General features: G+C 60.3%; 3 protein-coding genes across 6 annotated transcripts; 2 read left to right on the top strand and 1 right to left on the bottom strand.

The window, feature by feature from the left end:
* Positions 1 to 35: 35 nt before the first annotated feature.
* On the top strand, positions 36 to 13,041 carry PNKD (PNKD metallo-beta-lactamase domain containing). 3 transcript variants are annotated; one of them, XM_068138887.1, is made up of 10 exons: positions 36 to 117; positions 658 to 901; positions 10,240 to 10,355; positions 10,568 to 10,680; positions 10,930 to 10,988; positions 11,131 to 11,223; positions 11,463 to 11,626; positions 11,740 to 11,826; positions 11,934 to 12,049; positions 12,255 to 13,041. In XM_068138887.1, the coding sequence occupies exons 1-10, from the start codon at positions 54 to 56 to the stop codon at positions 12,426 to 12,428; spliced, it is 1,230 nt and encodes a 409-aa protein (XP_067994988.1). In that variant the 5' UTR covers positions 36 to 53; the 3' UTR covers positions 12,429 to 13,041. The 3 variants fall into 3 exon arrangements, with proteins under 3 accessions (XP_067994988.1, XP_067994986.1, XP_067994987.1); XM_068138885.1 differs by lacking the exons at positions 36 to 117; positions 658 to 901 and adding an exon at positions 8,942 to 9,141; XM_068138886.1 differs by lacking the exons at positions 36 to 117; positions 658 to 901 and adding an exon at positions 9,270 to 10,135.
* On the bottom strand, positions 2,448 to 8,538 carry TMBIM1 (transmembrane BAX inhibitor motif containing 1). 2 transcript variants are annotated; one of them, XM_068138883.1, is made up of 12 exons: positions 8,432 to 8,538; positions 5,177 to 5,391; positions 4,972 to 5,051; positions 4,816 to 4,880; positions 4,627 to 4,680; positions 4,439 to 4,489; positions 4,225 to 4,264; positions 4,026 to 4,063; positions 3,726 to 3,813; positions 3,533 to 3,628; positions 3,216 to 3,269; positions 2,448 to 3,120 (listed from the first exon to the last, which is right to left on the bottom strand). In XM_068138883.1, exons 2-12 carry the CDS (start codon positions 5,373 to 5,375, stop codon positions 2,977 to 2,979), a joined length of 909 nt encoding a protein of 302 aa, XP_067994984.1. In that variant the 5' UTR covers positions 5,376 to 5,391; positions 8,432 to 8,538; the 3' UTR covers positions 2,448 to 2,976. The 2 variants fall into 2 exon arrangements, with proteins under 2 accessions (XP_067994984.1, XP_067994983.1); XM_068138882.1 differs by having other exon boundaries at positions 8,363 to 8,485.
* A 134-nt stretch (positions 13,042 to 13,175) lies between the features above and the next one.
* Positions 13,176 to 15,992, top strand: CATIP (ciliogenesis associated TTC17 interacting protein). Its single transcript, XM_068137770.1, has 10 exons — positions 13,176 to 13,209; positions 13,441 to 13,533; positions 13,748 to 13,954; positions 14,102 to 14,157; positions 14,458 to 14,544; positions 14,711 to 14,881; positions 15,053 to 15,177; positions 15,275 to 15,351; positions 15,435 to 15,523; positions 15,753 to 15,992. Exons 2-10 carry the CDS (start codon positions 13,458 to 13,460, stop codon positions 15,990 to 15,992), a joined length of 1,128 nt encoding a protein of 375 aa, XP_067993871.1. The 5' UTR covers positions 13,176 to 13,209; positions 13,441 to 13,457.
* The last annotated feature ends 1,145 nt before the right edge of the window (positions 15,993 to 17,137 follow it).

Raw genomic sequence — 17,137 nt, 5'->3', positions numbered from 1 at the left:
CGGGACAGCGCCGCGCTCCGGCAGCACCCGCTCGGCGGACTGCAGCTCCCAGCATGCAGCGGGGCGGCCACACTTCCGCAGGGCTCAGGATGGCAGGGGCGCGCGGCGGACTGCGGGGTAACGGCGGGCGGAGGGGCGGCCCGGGGAAGAGGTGGGGAGGGCCGGGAGCGTCCCCCTATCATCCTCGCGGCATGGCAATTGCGGGCCGCGCGCGCAGACACACTCTCCCGCGGGGCCGCAGGGACTCGACCCCTCTGCTGAGCAGAGGTCTTAGAACCACGCCCCGGCCTCAGGGCCGCGCCCCCGAGCGCCTCCTGCGGCGGGGGCAGAAGCAGGGACCCAGGCGGCTTGGGCTGGGAACCCGCCTGCTGCCCTGTGGCCTCCCGTCATAGAATCATAGAATCAACAAGGTTGGAAAAGACTTCAAGGATAAAGTCCAACCTGTCACCCAGGACCTCATGACTACTAACCCATGGCACCGAGTGCCACGTCCCATCCCCTCTTGAACACCTCCAGGGACGGTGACTCCACCACCTCCCTGGGCAGCACATTCCAATGGCTAACGACTCTCTCTGGGAAAAACTTTCTCCTCGCCTCGAGCCTAAACTTCCCCTGGCACAGCTTGAGACCGTGTCCTTGATGCCTTTCTCTCCGCAGGGCTGCTGGCGGCAGCAGGACCAGCAGCAGGAGGACCGGCAGCAGCAGGACCGGCAGCGCGTCCCTGCAGGCCCTGGGGCTGGACGGCCGACCCGGGCTCACGGTTCCTCAGGCAGAGCTGCCACCGGCTGGCAGGGCCACGGTCTGGCCAGGAGCCTGCCAGTGGGGGACTCCCCGAGGGGGTGGAGTACATCCCCACACGCAAGAAGGGCAAGAACCCGATGAAGCCGGTGGGAGTGGCCTGGTGAGTGGCTGGAGTGGGAGAAAAAGCTCAGCACCAGGAGGCTTTGCTGCTCTGTGGGGCCTGGGAGGGAAGGGGAAGTCTTGGAGGACTGCCACAGGGAGCAGGGAAAGCTGTCTGTCCTGCCCTAGGGTGGCACAGGGGCCTTGTTTCCCCACTATCTCTCTCCATCCCCCACCCACCAATTGTCTTGCAGGGCCATTGGATTGCCTTCTGGCATCATCCTTTTCCTCCTGGCCAAGCGAGAAGTGGATAAAAACCGTCAGGAGCAGCTCAAAATCCGACGAACAATGATGGAGGCCAACCGGGGCGAGTACGAGACAGAGCGATACAAGAGTGTGGCCAGGGGTGCATAACCAGCTGCCCCCACCCCCAGCCTGGCACCATGGCACCTTAAAAGGACTGCTGAGGCAGTAACAGCCCCAAGGGATGCATGGCACTAATGCCTGTCCTCTCTGTCCAGTCCATGGGGTGGCAGTAAGGCTGGATAGGGACTAATAAACCTCATTCCTGGTGAGTGGAAGAACTTGGTGCCACTGCAGTTGTTCCCTCAATAGTCAGTCCCAAGTTCTACCCGACCATACAACAGTGGGGGCCCAGCTGCTCTGCAGCCAGGGTTCTGCACGTTGGCCACAACAACCCCATGCAGTGCTACAGGCTGGGGTCAGAGTGGCTGGAGAGCAGCCAGGCAGAGAGGGACCTGGGGGTACTGGTCGATGGCAGGCTGAACATGAGCCTGCAGTGTGCCCAGGCAGCCAAGAGGGCCAATGGCATCCTGGCCTGCATCAGGAACAGTGTGGCCAGCAGGAACAGGGAGATCATTCTGCCCCTGTACACTGCACTGGTTAGGCCACACCTCGAGTCCTGTGTCCAGTTCTGGGCCCCTCAGTTTAGGAAGGATGTTGACTTGCTGGAACGAGTCCAGAGAAGAGCAACAAAGTTGGTGAGGGGCTTGGAACACAAGCCCTATGAGGAAAGACTGAGGGAGCTGGGACTGCTCAGCCTGGAGAAGAGGAGACTCAGGGGTGACCTTATTACTCTCTACAACTACCTGAAGGGAGGTTGGAGACAGGCAGATGATGGTCTCTTCTCCCAGGCAGCCAGTACCAGAACAAGAGGCCACAGTCTCAGGCTGTGCCAGGGGAGGTTCAGGTTGGATGTTAGGAAGAAGTTCTATACAGAGAGAGTGATTGCCCATTGGAATGGGCTGCCTGGGGAGGTGGTGGAGTCACCGTCATTGGAGGTGTTCAGGAGGAGACTTGATGGGGTGCTTGGTGCCATGGGTTAGCTGTTTGAGTGGGCTGGATTGGTTGATGGGTTGGACATGATGATCTTGAAGGTCTCTTCCAACCTGGTTTGGTTTAGTCTAAATAAAGGGGTACAGAGGGGTACAGGCAGGGGAGGAAAGCCAAACCTGGAACAGTTCAACCTTGGTTTTTCCACCCTAAAGCAGGGTTTGTGCAGCCCTAGGCCACAGCACTAGGCCACAGCCCCACTTCAGGCTGCTCAGTGTTTTTCTGAGGAGTCACCAAACTAATAAGACTAGAACTGTCTGGAAAATTAAAGTGTTTTATTTAGCAAGTGCAACTTTGACCACATCCGTGGCTGCAGGGCCTCTGTGACATAAGCTCTGCCACTAAGTCCTGCCACAGGGCTCCCAGCTGCCCCCTGCCCACACTGGGCACGGCCACAGCTCCAGGAGGGAGACAAAGCCAGAGCTATGTTTAAGGCACAGAGTGAATGACACCAAATGGGCTCTGCCAGAAAAATCCCAACCTGATCCCAGTGGCCACTGCCAGTTCCCAGCACCCAGGCAGGACTGTGCTGCTCCCACCTCCAGCCCAGCACTGTTGTCATGAGCTTGGCAAGTGGTGTGGAGGTCAGGCACTGCCTAAACCCTGGCAGCCAGTTCCCCCCGCTGCTCTTGGAAGCTTTGAAGGGGGCGTGGTGATCAAGGGAAGCCCTTTGCTTAGCAGCCTAAGAAATGCCGAAGTGTTAGGAGTCACTTAAGGGGCCATATCCTGTACAAAGAGAAGGGGGTGAGAGGCAGTGGGAAGGGCGCAGGAGGCGTCCTAGTGTTAATCCCTGCCCACAATCTGCAGGATGAAGGTGAAGATGTAGATGATGTCAGTGTAGATGGTGAGAGCACCATAGATATACTCCTCGGGGCTCAGCGTGTTCTTCCTGTTTCCCAGCACAAGTTGGGTGTCATAGGCAAGGAACTGGAGGGATAGAGAGTGTCAGGCAGGGACCAAGGCAGGGATTCCCACTCTCCAGTCCCTGCCCAACCCTCTGCCCACCGCAGCTGTCAACTCACCAGGGTGAAGGCGATCGCGCCAATGGCTGCATACAGCATGTGGAGCCAGGGGACCTATGCAGGGGAGGGGACACAGGCAGGGTGAGCTGGGTGCTGGCAGGCAGCAGGCAGAGCATGGCAGAGCTTGCCTGCACACAGCTGCTGAGAAGGTGCTGCTGACGCCAACACACCCTCTTCCTGCAGGCAAGTTGCCTCTGCCGTGGCTGACACCACACCCTGCTCCCCAGCATCCAAACACCTCTGTCCATGCCAGCCCAGGGAACACCCAACCAGAGACAGCTGTAGCACTTCACAGCCCCTTTCTTCCCACTACTTACGTATTTGAAGGAGAGGACAATGGCAGTGACAATCCCAGTCACCATGACCACGATGCCCAGCACACAGAAGAGCCCTGGACATGATGTAAAATCAACCTGCCAGGGGGAGGACACACATACGTCACAGGAGAGCCCAGGCTGTCCCCACCACCCACCTCCCCACTCCCAGGACAGGGCACATCTGCCTCCTTGCCTTGGTCTGGAAGCAGAAGATGGTGACAATAATGGCCACGATGGCAGTGATGAGCATGGCAATCAGGACAGCATTGGTCCGGTACATGCTGCAGATGGAGGAGAAACCAGAGTCACCCCACACCTCAGCATTCCTCTGCCAAACCCCTATGGGGTTCAATCTAGCACAGGAACTCCACCACCCTGAGCCCAGGAGACCAAAGTGTTTCCCAGCTCCCAGCAGCCTCTCATTAGAACCAGCCATACAGCAGGGGACAGCAGGGCCCCCTGCTCCTGCCACAGCACAGTCCCTGGGGTGTACCTGGCAATCGTCCCTGTCATCAGCCCCATGGCCAGCGTCTGCAGGAAAAAAAGGTGGGCTCAGTAGTGTGAGCAGCACCAAGGTGGGCAGAAGTTCTTGGCTGCCACCTGCCTGCCCTCACATTCCCCCCAGCCCGCCTGAGGAGCTGAGGTGCCATGTGAGTCCCACCAGGTTCCCCCGCCTGCCCCAGCTCACTCACAAAGATGCTCAGCAGGATGATGTTCCAGGGAAAGCGTCTCCTGGGGATGAAAGAGGAGAGAAGTGAGCTGCTGACACCAGCCATGTCATGTTCCCCTGGTCCCCACTCCCCAGGGGCAGCCCCAGGTAGGGACCCCACCCCTGATGCCCTGGAGAACCCCTCCTCAATATTCACAACCCCCCCACCCCACCAGTCCCAGCCACCAGAAACTCACCGGAGACCCTGGCAGCAGGCCAGCATCAGGTAGGTCACCAGGAACACAGCACTGCAAGAGAGATAGCAAGTGTCAGCCTCATAAAATCCCCACCAGGACTGCCCCCGGGCTGGGAGGCTGTGACTGTGGGGTGACAGGTGCCAAAGGACGCCCTGGGGGGCGCATGAGATGGCAGATTCTCTACTCACTACGAGGCGTAGTAGATGGCCACATTCCTCTGGACGAAGGAGCGGACAGGGGAGCTGTGGGATGGGAGGGACAGGCGTGAGAGAGCAGGGACAGCAACTACTGTCCCCTTGGGACACTCCTCCCCAGGGGACATGGGGTCAGGCTCCCTCCATGTTTGGGGAAAGGCTAAGGAAGGACCCTTCACTCACACAAAGGTGAACACGGCGATGATCCCCACCGTCACCAGCAGCTGCAGTGAGATGATGGCATAGACCTGCAAGAGACCAAGGCATCAACAGCTGGTCCCCCACCCCGACAGGTGCCCCCCAGCCCCGGCCAGGTGCTCCTGACCCGCCAGGACTCACCTTGCGAATGAAGGTGTGCCGGACTTTCCTGTCATCCCAGTCGGCTGATTGGTAGGGGGAATCGCCACCAATGCCATCGCCTGCCGTGGAAGATACCTCTCAGCACCAGGGAGGACTAAGCAGCTCCCCATAGAACTCCTGTTTCTACTGCCCCTCCCTCCCACCCCCCAAAAAAACCCCACGGACCCAAGATGTCCTTACTTACCAAAACGAACTGGCATGGTGGGCATGGCCATTCCTGGATGGGGGGGTCCCCCTGCTGCTGGGTAGCCTCCTGCTGCAGGATATCCCCCAGGCTGCGGGTACCCCCCAGCATAGTGGGGGGGCTGGGGGTACCCCGCTGGGGGTGGGGGGTAAAAGGGGTTCTTGTCATCATACAGAGGGGGTGCATTGGGCTGCGCCATGCCAGCTCCCAGGCACCTGGAGGGAAGAAAAGATGGGGGGAGGGCACGTGTCAGTACAGGTTTCCCTTCCTGGGCAGCAAGTAGAGCTTGGGACACAGGGATACAGGTGAGAGTGGAGCTGCAAAACCTCCTCCTCCCACTTTAATAGTAGCTTCTAACTCATCAGGATGAGCTGGCCTTCATGTGAACGGGTCAATGAGAGGCAAGGGACAGCCCCACTTGTCCTTTGGCTAGGGCTACCTGCATTCCTGTGCCCTGAGTCCCTGGCACCTGCGTCAGTGGTCAACCACAAGCAGGGCACAGACATCTGCTGACTCAAGCCACGGCACAGACGTGACCCAGCTCTGGCAAGAATGCAACCACTCTGGCCTCTGGAGTGCACCCTGCCACTGCTGGAAGCAGCCCTTGCTATGCTTTGGCTGGTCTCCAGTTCCTGGTGGCACAACTCTGGAGACAAAGTCCATTGCTCTGCCTGCTACCTGCGATGGAAACACAATGCCTAGTCTTGATCAAACCCATGCAGACCACGCTGCTCCCACCCTGTTTTGGGGATGCCCCCCATCCAGCAGCCCAGTGGATCATATAGGAGCTTCAGAACTCCTGAATGCTCTCAAGGAGTTATAGGAACAAGTGCCACCTCTGTCACATCTCAGGAAATTCGACAAGCCCCTCAGGATGGGAGCCAGGACCACCTAGGGCTCAAGGTTTCCCCCCCTCAGCCAACACTGGGCCCCCTTACAGAGCCCCTGGCAGCTGCGAGAAGCCAGCCCAGGCCCAGGGCCAGCTGCTGGGCTTCGCCCCAAGAGAAGGAGGAGGAGGAAGACAGGATTTCCAAGGCCACAAAAACAATGGTGCTGCCAGGAGCCACTGCCAGGCCTTTACCCACCTGCCACCCACCCCGGTGCTGGCACTGGGGGACACTCAACCCAAGCCCCAGGCAGGTGCTTGGACTCTCCATTGCCTGTGGCAATCAGAAGACCCTGGGAAGGGGCCAGAATCTGACTCCAACTGGGTTCAGGCTGGGAGGAGACAAGGAGCTTCCTTCTGCATGACGCCAGCACTTCCCATAGCCAGGCTGGGCAAACAGCACTGCTTGGCGGGGGGGGGGGGGGGGGGGGGGAACACCCAGGCCTGCCATGCCAGGCTGGGGGAAGCAGCTCAGTGTTTGTCTATCCCTCCCACTGTCCATTCACCTGTCCCAGCCACAGCAGAGCTGCCACGGCCACACCACCCTTCACCATCACGATGACAGCAGTGCTAAAAATAACCAGCGTGGCGGTGACCACCCCACCAGGAAGTTTCACTTCTGCTGCTCTATGGCTTCCCAAAACACATCCAGTGTTCCCTGGCACTGCCTCATGTGCAGGAGCAAGGAAGGGCCCAAAATAGGAACCTGACCCCAGGAATACCTCTGCAACTGGCACCCAGTTAAGGTCAACCAGAGTCCCCAAGAGGGAACCTACATGCCTGGAGAAAGCAGGGTGTATCTGGCTGGCACATGATCACTGGGGGGTGTCTCACCCTGTGCCCATGGCTGGCACCCAGTAGTAGGGGTCCACCAGCTGCCCCAGCCTCTTCTGTCCCCACCCCAGCATGGTGGCCTCCAGGGCAGGGAAGGAACCAACCTGACAGGTCCCCGCGGCCACCACACCCACAGAGGCAGGCAGAATCTTACACCCTCTCCACCACAAGGACCCAAAACCAAAGACTGCTGGCCACGGAACCACTCGGGGTCACCTCGGTGGTCCCAGCACAACATATCATCCCCAGGAACAGGATGCTACTCTGTGCTAGCACCATGACTCAGCACAGATGGAAGTACACACGGTGGCGACCTGGGGCACAGGCAGATGTCATCCTCCAGCATGGCACCACGGGTGGCACCAGCCAGCACCCCCACGGGCTACTCTGTCATTGCTTCTGGGCTCAGGCTCCTGTCACCAGCTCCACAGGGACCTTAGGGTGCCAACGACCATCTTCAGAGGGTACTAGGATTTGGGGTGGGGGCCAGGGTTCCTCACTTTCCCCATGGCTCCCCACAGTGAAGGCTGCCTGGGAAAGAATGTGCCTGGAAGCGCCTAGAAACTCCCACGAGTATGGCATGGCTTGGTACAGCACAGCAGAGCTGCGCACTGCATGGCACAGCTTGGTACAGCCACAGCACAGCCTGCTATGGTACAGCATGAGTCCATACGACACAACTCAAACCAGCAGAACGCAGCTTGGCCTGGCTCAGCCCAGTCTGGCCCAGCCCAGATCGGTTCAGCCCAGTCCAGCTCACACCGGGAGGGTCAGCAGAGCCCAAACAGTCTGGGGTCCGCTGCTGGCCCACGCCACTCACTAGTAGGAACACGAGTTTGAAAGACTTTCGCATCGCTGTCGTCCCTCTATCCATCCCCACCTCGAAGTCCCACCCGGGGAGCAAGGGCTGTGTCTCCTGCACCTAAGCCCCAGTGCTCCCAGTGCCCAGAGTCGGTGCGTAGGGCACCGCTCGCGGTACCACTCTACAGCCTGCCGGGAAGAGACCCGTGCCGTGCCCTGTCCTGCCCTCGCCTCTGGAGACGAGTCCCAGGGCCCATGGGGACACCCTCCGCAGCACAAAGGGCGGTGTCACCCTCGCTCACCACCCCACGCGGCTCCCCGATTCCCCTCTCCCACACCTGATCCCACGGGGTCCGTAAAACGGACCCAGCCCCACAATGAAGTTCCTGCCTCGAGGGTCCCCGTCCCCAGGACTCCGCTTCACCCTCGCTCCCGACCCGAAATGCACCCATTCGCTCCAGCCATGAACGTGTGCGTGGGGTCACAGCGGGTTCCGGGACCGGCCTCTCACCCCCCAGGGGACGCTCCGTCGAGCGTTGGGACACCCCTGCCACCGGCTGTGGCGCCGGAGGGGACCTGGTACAGGGGGGCTGGGGGATACAAGAGTAGGAAGAACCGCATGGAAGGGGGTATGGAGACCGTCAGGAGAGGTCTCCGCGCCTCACCCTTAGCAGCAGCCGCCCGCGAGAACCGTTAACGTCAGGAGCTGCGAAGCGGGGACCTATCCGTCCTACCTGCTGCGCGTTGTTCCTCCGGGCTGCAACCACAGACAGCCGGGACGGGACGGGATGGGATGGGACAAGACGGGACGGGACAGGACGGGACGGCCGAGGCGGGGAAAGGCACCGCCCGCCCCCTCGGCGCGCCCCCGCGCCCTCCTGCGGCGGCTTCGTGCCGCTGCGCCACTGGGGGGCAGATAAGGCGGGGGGGTAGTAAGGGGGAGTAGGAGCTTCTCCTGCTGATCCGCGAGACGGGATACCCCCACAAGAACTCCTTCTCTGTTCTGACGTCACTTAGGGACCCCCTTCTCCACACAGTGGTGTCAGGCGGGGGGGGACACACCTTTTGCACCTACACAGCACGGGGGGAATCCCCTCCCTTCTCCTGTGACGCACTCCGTGCGCGTCCCTTTCCCTCCCTCGATCTTCTCGCCAAGTGACGCGGCGCAACCAGCAGGGGGCGCGGCGACCGGCCCGAGGGGGGCGGGCCCGAGCGGCGTGACGTGAGGGGGCCGGGCCGGGTAGGGCCGGGCCCGGGGCGGCATGGCTGTGGCGCGCGGGGGGCGGCGCCCGGGGAATGGAGGCTCCGCGCTGCGGGTGGCGGTGGTCGGTGCCCGCGGGCTGGGGACCGCCTGCCTGCGCCTCTGCCTGGCCCTCTGCCGCTTCGCTCGCCAAGCCGCCGCCACGCTCATGGCCCTCGCCGGCCCGCTGCTGTTCCGCGTGGGGTGAGTGTCCGCCGCTTCGGTACCTCAGCCGGGAGGGAGCCACCGCCTCCCGCCTTTGTTCTGTCTCCAAGAGGAAAGGCCCGTCCTTTCCTTCTGTGCGCTCCACCGGGGGCCAGGCACTGCGACCTGCCCGGTGTGTTCCGGCCCCGCTGGCACCGTGGAGGCCGGGCTGAAGCGGAGGGATGATAGCCCTCCGCGGGCGCTCAGTCCCCGGCCGTGGGGCTGAGGGCAGGCGGTGTCAGTGCAGGTACTGGAGGGCCTTCGCAGGTCCCGGAATCGGCCACTGACTGCCCCAGAGCGGTGACAGTCACCCTCGGATATGACTCCCTCCCCTTCTCGTGGCTCCTACCTTTTGGGTTTAATCATTAACCCACGCTGGTGCCCACTGGTAGTTTGGCCGTGGCCCCGCTTCCCAGTGCTGGCAGGAGCCCCCGATCCCCGGCTCCGTACTCCCTCACAGGCTCAGGGGACCCCCGGATCCTGTCAGGATCCCCTCATGCACCTGCCGGTGCTAGTGCAGAGGATTTCACCATCCAGGGAAATAGCCTTGATCCTGAGATGGGCTTTGCAAGCTCAGAGCTTTGCGTGTTCTCCATGACATCGATCCCCAGCCTCAGTCTGCATCTGTTGCGCCCCGGTGTGGCACATGCCACGGAGGCATCTCGTTTCGCTTTTCCACCGGCCCTTCTGCTTCCACTTCCCTCTTTCCCGGGGCCAGAACATTCGGCGTAGGTCTTCATAGGGGTGAGCCCTGGCCATGGCCCCCTTGGGGCAGGGCATGGGGACAGCCAGCGACGACCGGTGGGCAGAGCCCTAGGCTCTGGCCCATTCTTGTGAGCAGAACCCTCCTGGACAGACAGATGGAGCGATGGATAGTCTCACAGCAATGTCCACCCTGACAAGGATCTGCCTGGTGAAGCAATTCTACCCTCACTGTATATTTAAGGAAGGGGAGAGGGAACATCTCTAGCACCTATGTATGGAATGTGACCATGTATGTGTCCCCTGTGTGGCTTCTGGCCTTGGCAGCAGCCCCATCCCCAAGTGGGCTCCTTGGAGGGGCTGGGGTTTCATGCTTGGGGTGTTTTCCCTCCCCAGGTACAGCCTATATGCCCACACACGGCTGGGCTACCTCTTCTACCAGCGGCAGGTGAAGAAGGCCCGGGAGCGGTACCCACAGGGCCATTCTGCATCCCAGCCCTGCCACTTCCCTGGTGAGTCCTGGGCAGCCCCTCCAGCTGTGGCCCGGCCATCTCTCCCAATGCCGTTGCTTTGGGGTGGGAAGGGGTTGCCATTGCCAAATTGCCCAAAGTGTGTTTAACTGAGAAATTATCAAAGATTTAGGGAGTTTGGCAGGGCCTCCCCGCTGCCCCATTTCCTGGCAAGGGGGTTACACCCTGATGTCTGTCTGTCCATCTCCTGCCAGGGGTGAAAATCCTGCCCATTCCTGTGCTCTCCAGCAACTACAGCTACCTGGTCATTGACACTGGCTCTGGCCGGGCGGCCGTCATCGACCCCTCCGACCCATTGGCTGTGCAGGTGAGAGCCCCGTGGCCTCCACCTGACCCAGGGTTGCTGGGTGAGTGGGTGGTGTGTCTTAGGGTTGGGGGGGGCAGCAGGGGGCCACTAATTGCCACTAATCTGCAACTCTTAGTGCTTAGGTTAAGGTTGGAGGGTGATGAGTTTCACCCAGTGCCTGGGGAGCTGGGGTTGGGGGGAGTTAGTGGTAGACTCATACTCAGGGTCTGTATATCCCCCAAATCCCTGTCAACCCCTTTCCATTTCCAGGCTGCTATTGAAGAAGAGGAGGTAATACTGGAGGCCATATTCTGCACCCACAAACACTGGTAAGTGGCAAGACTGGGCTGTGGGTGGGTCAGTGGCTCTTGTGAACGGTGCCCCAGCTGAAGCAACCCCCAGCCCTACTCCATTTGGAGAAGGAATATAGAGGGGGACACTTAGGGGATGTGCTGACTTCCCTGTCCACAGGGACCACAGTGGGGGAAATGCCATGCTCCACCAGCGACACAACTCCTGCAAGGTGTATGGCAGCGCCCTTGATGCCATCCCAGAGCTTACCAGGTAAGCCTTGTGCTCGACATCCCCTCAGCATCCCTGTAACTTTGGAGTGGGGGCTTCACTCCCAATACCACTCACCCACCAGTCCATTCCCTGTGTACCACACTGCCCAATTTATGGGCAGAGACCTGGCATACTCATGATACTAGTGCTGGTACCAGGGAAGGGTTTCATGGGAGGTGGGTGTTTTGAAGTGCTGGGTGGGTGGACACCTTGACAATGCACCCCTGTGCTTGGTGCAGCCCACTTGTGGACAGGGAGAAGGTGAGCGTGGGCTGCCTGACCTTTGAGGCTCTCGCCACTCCTGGCCACACTGTGGGCCATATGGTGTATGTGCTGGATGGGAGGCCCTTTGGTGCCCCCCCCTGCCTCTTCTCCGGGGACCTCCTCTTCCTTGCTGGCTGTGGTGAGTGCACCCCCCCCCAGACCTGGATGGCTGGGGGGAAAGTCCCATTCTGGGAAGGGTTTGAGGGGACCCCACAATCCCCTGCCATAACAGGCACTTGTTGGGGGGTTCAGGCAGGCTGTTTGAAGGCTCCCCTGAGACTATGCTTGCTTCCCTGGATCTGGCTGTGGGCTTGGGTGAGGATACACTACTGTGGCCAGGTGAGTGTCCCTCACAGCAGAGCAGAGCCTCCAATATCCCTGCTAGCCCCTGCTGCTAATCTGAGGGACAAGCGAGGGCTGATGCCAGGGGCTCCGGGGATCTGCAGGCCATGAGTATGCACTGGAGTGCCTGACCTTTGCCAGTCTCCTGGAGCTGGACAACCCTGCACTGGAGCAGAAGCTGCAATGGGTGACACAGCAGCGCCAAGAGAAGAGGAGCACGGTGAGGCTGAGGGGGTCCCCTGACTACAGACACACCCCTCTAACCAGCCCTTCACAAGGTTCCCCATCCCTCAGTGGGGATACTGCACCCTGACACTCTCAGGGTGGCGGATGCCATAGGGGAAGGGGTCTTGGGGGAGGAGGGAGTCCTGGCTCTCTGGCAGAGGTGTTGCCTCTGGCAGGGGGCTGAGCATCTGCCCCTACAGTGCCCCTCCACGCTGGGAGAGGAGCAGACCTACAACCCCTTCCTGCGGACCCACCGTCCAGAGCTGCAGGCAGCGCTGGGACTGTGCCAGGGCCCAGGGGAGCAGCACAACGCCTTCCGTGCCCGTGTCCTCAAGGAGGTGCGCAGGCGCAAGGATCTCTACAAAGCCACCTAGGACCCTGCTTCCCCAGCCCCGTCCTTTCCATGGGGATGGGTGCTGATCAGGCATGGGAGGCCCAAGGCTGTGGTCAGTTTTCCTGTGAATCTCCCTCATGGGTTGCAGGGTTGAAGGGGGAAGAGCAGATACACCCCTTGCCTTTGTTACCCCAAACTTGGGGGTCACCAGCTGTGATGTTGAAGCACCTCGATCCTCTTTTGGGGGGTCCATAGGCCCCACCTTTCTGCTGGGTCTGTAAGGATGGCACCAAGGGCTTATCCTAACACTACCACCCACTTTTCTAGGAGCCCCAAATTTCTACCCCACAAGCACTCAGGGCATCCCCCTTTCTCCTGGTTGGTAGCCCCCAGTACTGTGCATTTCCTTTGCTGAAGACAGGGATGGGATGGAGCCAGCAAGGAAGAGGGCAATACTATCCCCAGGTGAGGTGCTCTTCTCCGGCATCCGATGCTTGGTGCCGGACTTCCAAGCCCCCACCCCACCCCCTTCTTGAGCGGGCTCGCACGTACACACATAAACTGGGATGGGACCATGGGGGCTTGCGGGTGGGGTGAGGTGCTGCTGTACTGTGAACTTAAGCCCGCACACACAAATAAAAGATTGGATCGAATTGGTACCTGTTTGGCTCTTTCTATCCGCCGCCAGTGCCCCTGCCTCCCCCGTCACTCGAGATTTCGCAGGGGGCTCGCTGCTCCTTTAAGAGGCGGTGCCGGGCCGTTGCTCTGGAGACCGCTGTGGCGTCTGGGGAACACCGGGGCCCGACCCGGGCAGGTTCAGGGTCCGAGGGGTGCAGCGGGGGCTGGGGCGGATGTTGGAGGGCGCTGCTGAGGGGCGAGGGGTGTTGGGAGGGTCCGTGGGGGAGGATGGCGGGAGCCACAGGGGCTGGGGGGTTGCAGCGGGCGGGGGATATCACTGCTCCGTCCCAGCCGATTACACCTGTGGGCTCTGGGGGATGGTACCATGATTTGGGGGAGACATGTTGCCCCCTCACCTGGGGGTCTGGCAGCAGGAACCCCCAGGAGAGGCATGGAACCTCCCGTCGAGGGCCGGCAAGAGAATTCAGCTCTCACGGAGGCAGCCGCCGAGTTTCTGAGCCTGATCGGTGGGTACCAGTCCATTAGCCTCGCCCTTGTCCCCCACACCGTGCCCTGAGAGGTCCACAGCGCGGGGGGATGGGGGGCACCAGGACCAGCAGGAGTGGGACGAGCCATATGAATGGTGAGGGGCTCAGATGAGCCTGCACGGGGAGTTGGAGGGAGGGAAACTGAGGCGGGGATGACCATCCTCCAGCCAGGGCTGACTGTCCCTCTGGACAGGACCACAGGATTTAGAGCGTTGCGTGTTTGCCGAGACGCTGGCAGTGGTGGCAGAGGGGGGCCAGCCAAGAGGCCAGGCAGGGGCCCAGTGGTGGGCTGCAGCCGAGTGGGCACCCTATAAGCAGGCAGGCGAACTGGTGCGGAGCTGCCTCCTGGTGCAGGCCCGCGGCAGGCAGGACGGTGTGCCCGGCTCCAGGACCCTCAAAGGTGAGCCGGTGGGGAAAGGGGCTTGAGGTGTTCCCTCCACCTTCCCAGGACTGGAGCATCCCCCTCCCACTGGCCCCTCCGGGCTAGGCTGGGGCGGGACTGCTGCAGTGCCAGCAGGGTGGGCTGAGTGTGGCTCTGTTCTGTCAGCCTATGTGACCCCGCAGCTGGAGACGTTGGAGCAGGAGGAGCAGGAACGCCTGGAGGTGATTGATGTGGTGGTGGTGTGTCCTCTTCCCTCCTCAGCCCTCCTGCCTGGGCTGCCCCTTGCAGCAATACCCTCTTGAGACTGTGCCTCGTGTAAGGTCACTGTGGGCAGCCCTGTGTCCCTTCCTTGGCTTGGACACCAGCTCTGTCTCAGTAGCCTCTGTGTGGCCCCTGGAGCAGGGTGTTTCCTACAATACATCCAACATGGTGCCTTGTTGAAAGGGTGCTGGAGTGTACCACCTCAGGGAGTGTGTGTCCTAGCTTTGCCCCTCACCCTGTGCCACTCACCCCTCCTGCAGCTAGAAGAATACACCATAGAGAGGAAGACCCACATAATAAGCCATCATCATGGGATGACTGTCACAAAGATCCTCCAGGAAGGAGAGGTGAAGCTGAGGGGGAAATGTCTCTTCCCTCTGCCCCCTAGATGGGGCAGAAGAGGAGATATGGCTGGTCTGTCCCACAGAGGGGTGACCCCAGTTTCTAGGGGTTGCTGTCCTTGGGGACAGAGCAGCCACAGCTGTCCCATGAGCTGGATGGATCTCTCTGCAGGCAGAGCCACAGTGCTGGAGTTTCTCCTACAGCCAGTCCAAGCTGCAGGGGCTGCTGCTGGAGGGTGCCAGTCTCCTGCTGCTGCGGGTGCTGGCATGCCGGCAGGCAGTGCCCCCTGGCCTCATCTTCCCAGCCTTTGACATCCAAGGCCACCTCTGCACCTCAAGCTATGTGAGCTGCCAACACCCATGGGATCAGGGGTCTGGGTCAAGTTGGGAGGGCCAGCGTGGGATGCCAGAGGTGGAACTGAGTAGTGTGGCTGACTGCATGAGGGTGCATGGGGATGGCACCCAGGTCCAGGAATGACTCCAGGACAGGTGACCTCTGGCCGTATTTCTCCAGCATGCCCTGGGCATCCAGCGGCAGGCAGTGGGCTCAGTGGAGATGGAGGTGTTTGTGGTTGAGCAAACCTTGCACGCTGGCACAGGCATCTCCACCATCTGGCACAGCAGCTTCCTCCCCAATGGGTATGAGGGGGTCCATCCAGGGGCACCTCTGCCAAGCCTATGCCAGCTTGGCAAGGAGCCAGGAGGCAGGGAGGTTCACCGTCTCTTCCTCCCACAGGCATTTGGCACGGCTGGTGCAGGTCGGCTGCCCAGTTGAAATGCTTCTGCAGGATGAATCAGTCCTCACCAAGAAAGGTACTAAGAGGAGGAAGCTTGTGCCCCCCAGCACAGGCAGTTCCTGCCTGCTGTCTGGCAGCCAAATGCCTTTCTGCTGCCAGGTAGGATCAAGCCCCAGCCCCACTTCGCCAAACAGCCCCTGGACTGGGAGGAGGACATCCAGCTCTACTCCTGGTTCCAGGACAGGAAGGTGAGATGATGGGACATGTGGACGTGGGGCTGTGCCACTCCCCAGCAGGGTCTCCCCTGGGGTGCCCAGGGGACACAGGGAAGGGGGCAGACTGGCCAACATCTTCCTCTACACCTCTTCAAGGGTAGGAAAGGACTCAGGGGGCATCCTGCCTCCTCCCTGCCCCCAGCATAGCACCTGGTGGGGGTTATGTTGAGTGCCCTTGCCTGCTTTGCCCACCATGCCACAGGAGGAGCTGCAAGCGTCCTACAGCACTTATGTGCAGCAGCACCCAGAGCTCAAGGCACAGATGGCTGATTTTCTCCTGGCCCTGCTCTTCCGGCAGCTTCACGACTCTGTCTCCTTCACCACCCAATTCTTCACCCCTTTTGACCACCAGCAGCCCCCTGGGGACTGCTTTGCCTCTGCTAAGGCTGTCAGACCCCTCCCCAGTCCCCCATCTCACTACCTTCCAGCTAACAAGGAATAAAGCTGCCAGAGCTGCCTGTCCAAGATTGTTTGCTTTGGAGAAACCGAGGCACAGGGAGGGCAGGAGGCGCTGAATTGAGTACTAACACTCCCCCACACCAGCCTAAAGGGGACCCTGTCCCACTTCCAGCTGTTCTACCGCCTTCTTGAGGTGGAGGTGCTTGGGACATGCCCTGGAGCAGAGGTAGGCTTGCACCTGATTGTGTGCTCACCATCGCCCCATAACTCCCTAGGGGCAGATGTTGCGGTGGGAAGCATCGAGCAGACAATCAATATGATTGGTAATCAGGCTTCAACTTTATTGCTCAAAAACACAGCTCATATAGTATATTCAGCAGCTAAATACGCACACGTGTCATTGTTCTATCAGCTGTTAGTCCAGGGTTACATCATGTTATCCAACCTACTTGCGGTTAGGCCTAGTGCAACTCCACAACCTCCTTTCTCAGTAGGTCTTTGTTTCACATATATACTTTGTTTCACATACTACACTTTGTTTCACATACTACTATCTCGTAAGTAACTAGTTCACATGGTGCTATCTTATGAGAAACTGCAAGCACAGTCACAGGGCTGCGGTGACCTTGCTACATCAGCATACCAGCTAAGCTGTGAGCAGTAAACAGCAAGATGGAGTCTGGCCTACACACTCTGATCAAACAGCTGTTCCATAGAACCATGTCCCTGCAATTCAAGCCATTCCTCAACAGGCAGACCCCAATGCCCACCTCTTTTTGGGGCACGGCACAGCTACCAGAAGAGTACCCTGGAGAGGGAGCTGCTACTAGCCAGGCATCCATGAGTGCACCTGGGGTGCTCCCCCCTCCCACCTCCACAGCCACAAGGGTCCTAGGGTGCCCCACCTTTGTGGACACAAGCCTGACCTGCAACAACACTGAGCACCTCATTTTTGTGCTGAGGGTCCTCCCACTTGGGGTGGTGTGAGCACCCTGTGGCACAGAGTCTGCCTGGCTGAGCAGCAGCTGAGGGTGCTTTTTGACCTGCTCAAGAACTTGTGCAACATGCCTGCTTCCTTCTCATTCCCACTCCTCTGGCCTTTCCCCTACTCCCAGCCCTCCCTCCCCACGCTGCAGGACATTGTGCCCGGTCCTTTCAACTGTCCAAGGAGTAGGACCCCTGGCATGG

This window comes from Melanerpes formicivorus, unplaced genomic scaffold (assembly GCF_026170545.1).
Source record: "Melanerpes formicivorus ecotype bairdi unplaced genomic scaffold, bMelFor1.0.p_v2 SCAF_5, whole genome shotgun sequence".
Taxonomy (NCBI): Eukaryota; Metazoa; Chordata; class Aves; order Piciformes; family Picidae; genus Melanerpes; species Melanerpes formicivorus.
The sequence above is the reverse complement of the archived record's forward strand: the minus strand, read 5'-3'. Positions and strand labels throughout refer to the sequence as shown.

What these genes read in the sequence shown, in the direction of transcription:
- PNKD (XM_068138887.1), top strand. Translation starts at nt 54, where the DNA reads ATGCAGCGGGGCGGCCACACTTCCGCAGGGCTCAGGATGGCAGGGGCG. An exon ending in CCAGCCCTGCCACTTCCCTG is followed by an intron (nt 10,356 to 10,567) that starts GTGAGTCCTGGG and finishes ATCTCCTGCCAG; the next exon opens with GGGTGAAAATCCTGCCCATT. An exon ending in GCCAAGAGAAGAGGAGCACG is followed by an intron (nt 12,050 to 12,254) that starts GTGAGGCTGAGG and finishes CTGCCCCTACAG; the next exon opens with TGCCCCTCCACGCTGGGAGA.
- TMBIM1 (XM_068138883.1), bottom strand. Translation starts at nt 5,375, where the DNA reads ATGGCGCAGCCCAATGCACCCCCTCTGTATGATGACAAGAACCCCTTT. An exon ending in CACCATGCCAGTTCGTTTTG is followed by an intron (nt 5,052 to 5,176) that starts GTAAGTAAGGAC and finishes CTTCCACGGCAG; the next exon opens with GCGATGGCATTGGTGGCGAT. An exon ending in GGCACACCTTCATTCGCAAG is followed by an intron (nt 4,881 to 4,971) that starts GTGAGTCCTGGC and finishes GGTCTCTTGCAG; the next exon opens with GTCTATGCCATCATCTCACT.
- CATIP (XM_068137770.1), top strand. Translation starts at nt 13,458, where the DNA reads ATGGAACCTCCCGTCGAGGGCCGGCAAGAGAATTCAGCTCTCACGGAG. An exon ending in ATCAGTCCTCACCAAGAAAG is followed by an intron (nt 15,352 to 15,434) that starts GTACTAAGAGGA and finishes TTCTGCTGCCAG; the next exon opens with GTAGGATCAAGCCCCAGCCC. An exon ending in CCTGGTTCCAGGACAGGAAG is followed by an intron (nt 15,524 to 15,752) that starts GTGAGATGATGG and finishes ACCATGCCACAG; the next exon opens with GAGGAGCTGCAAGCGTCCTA.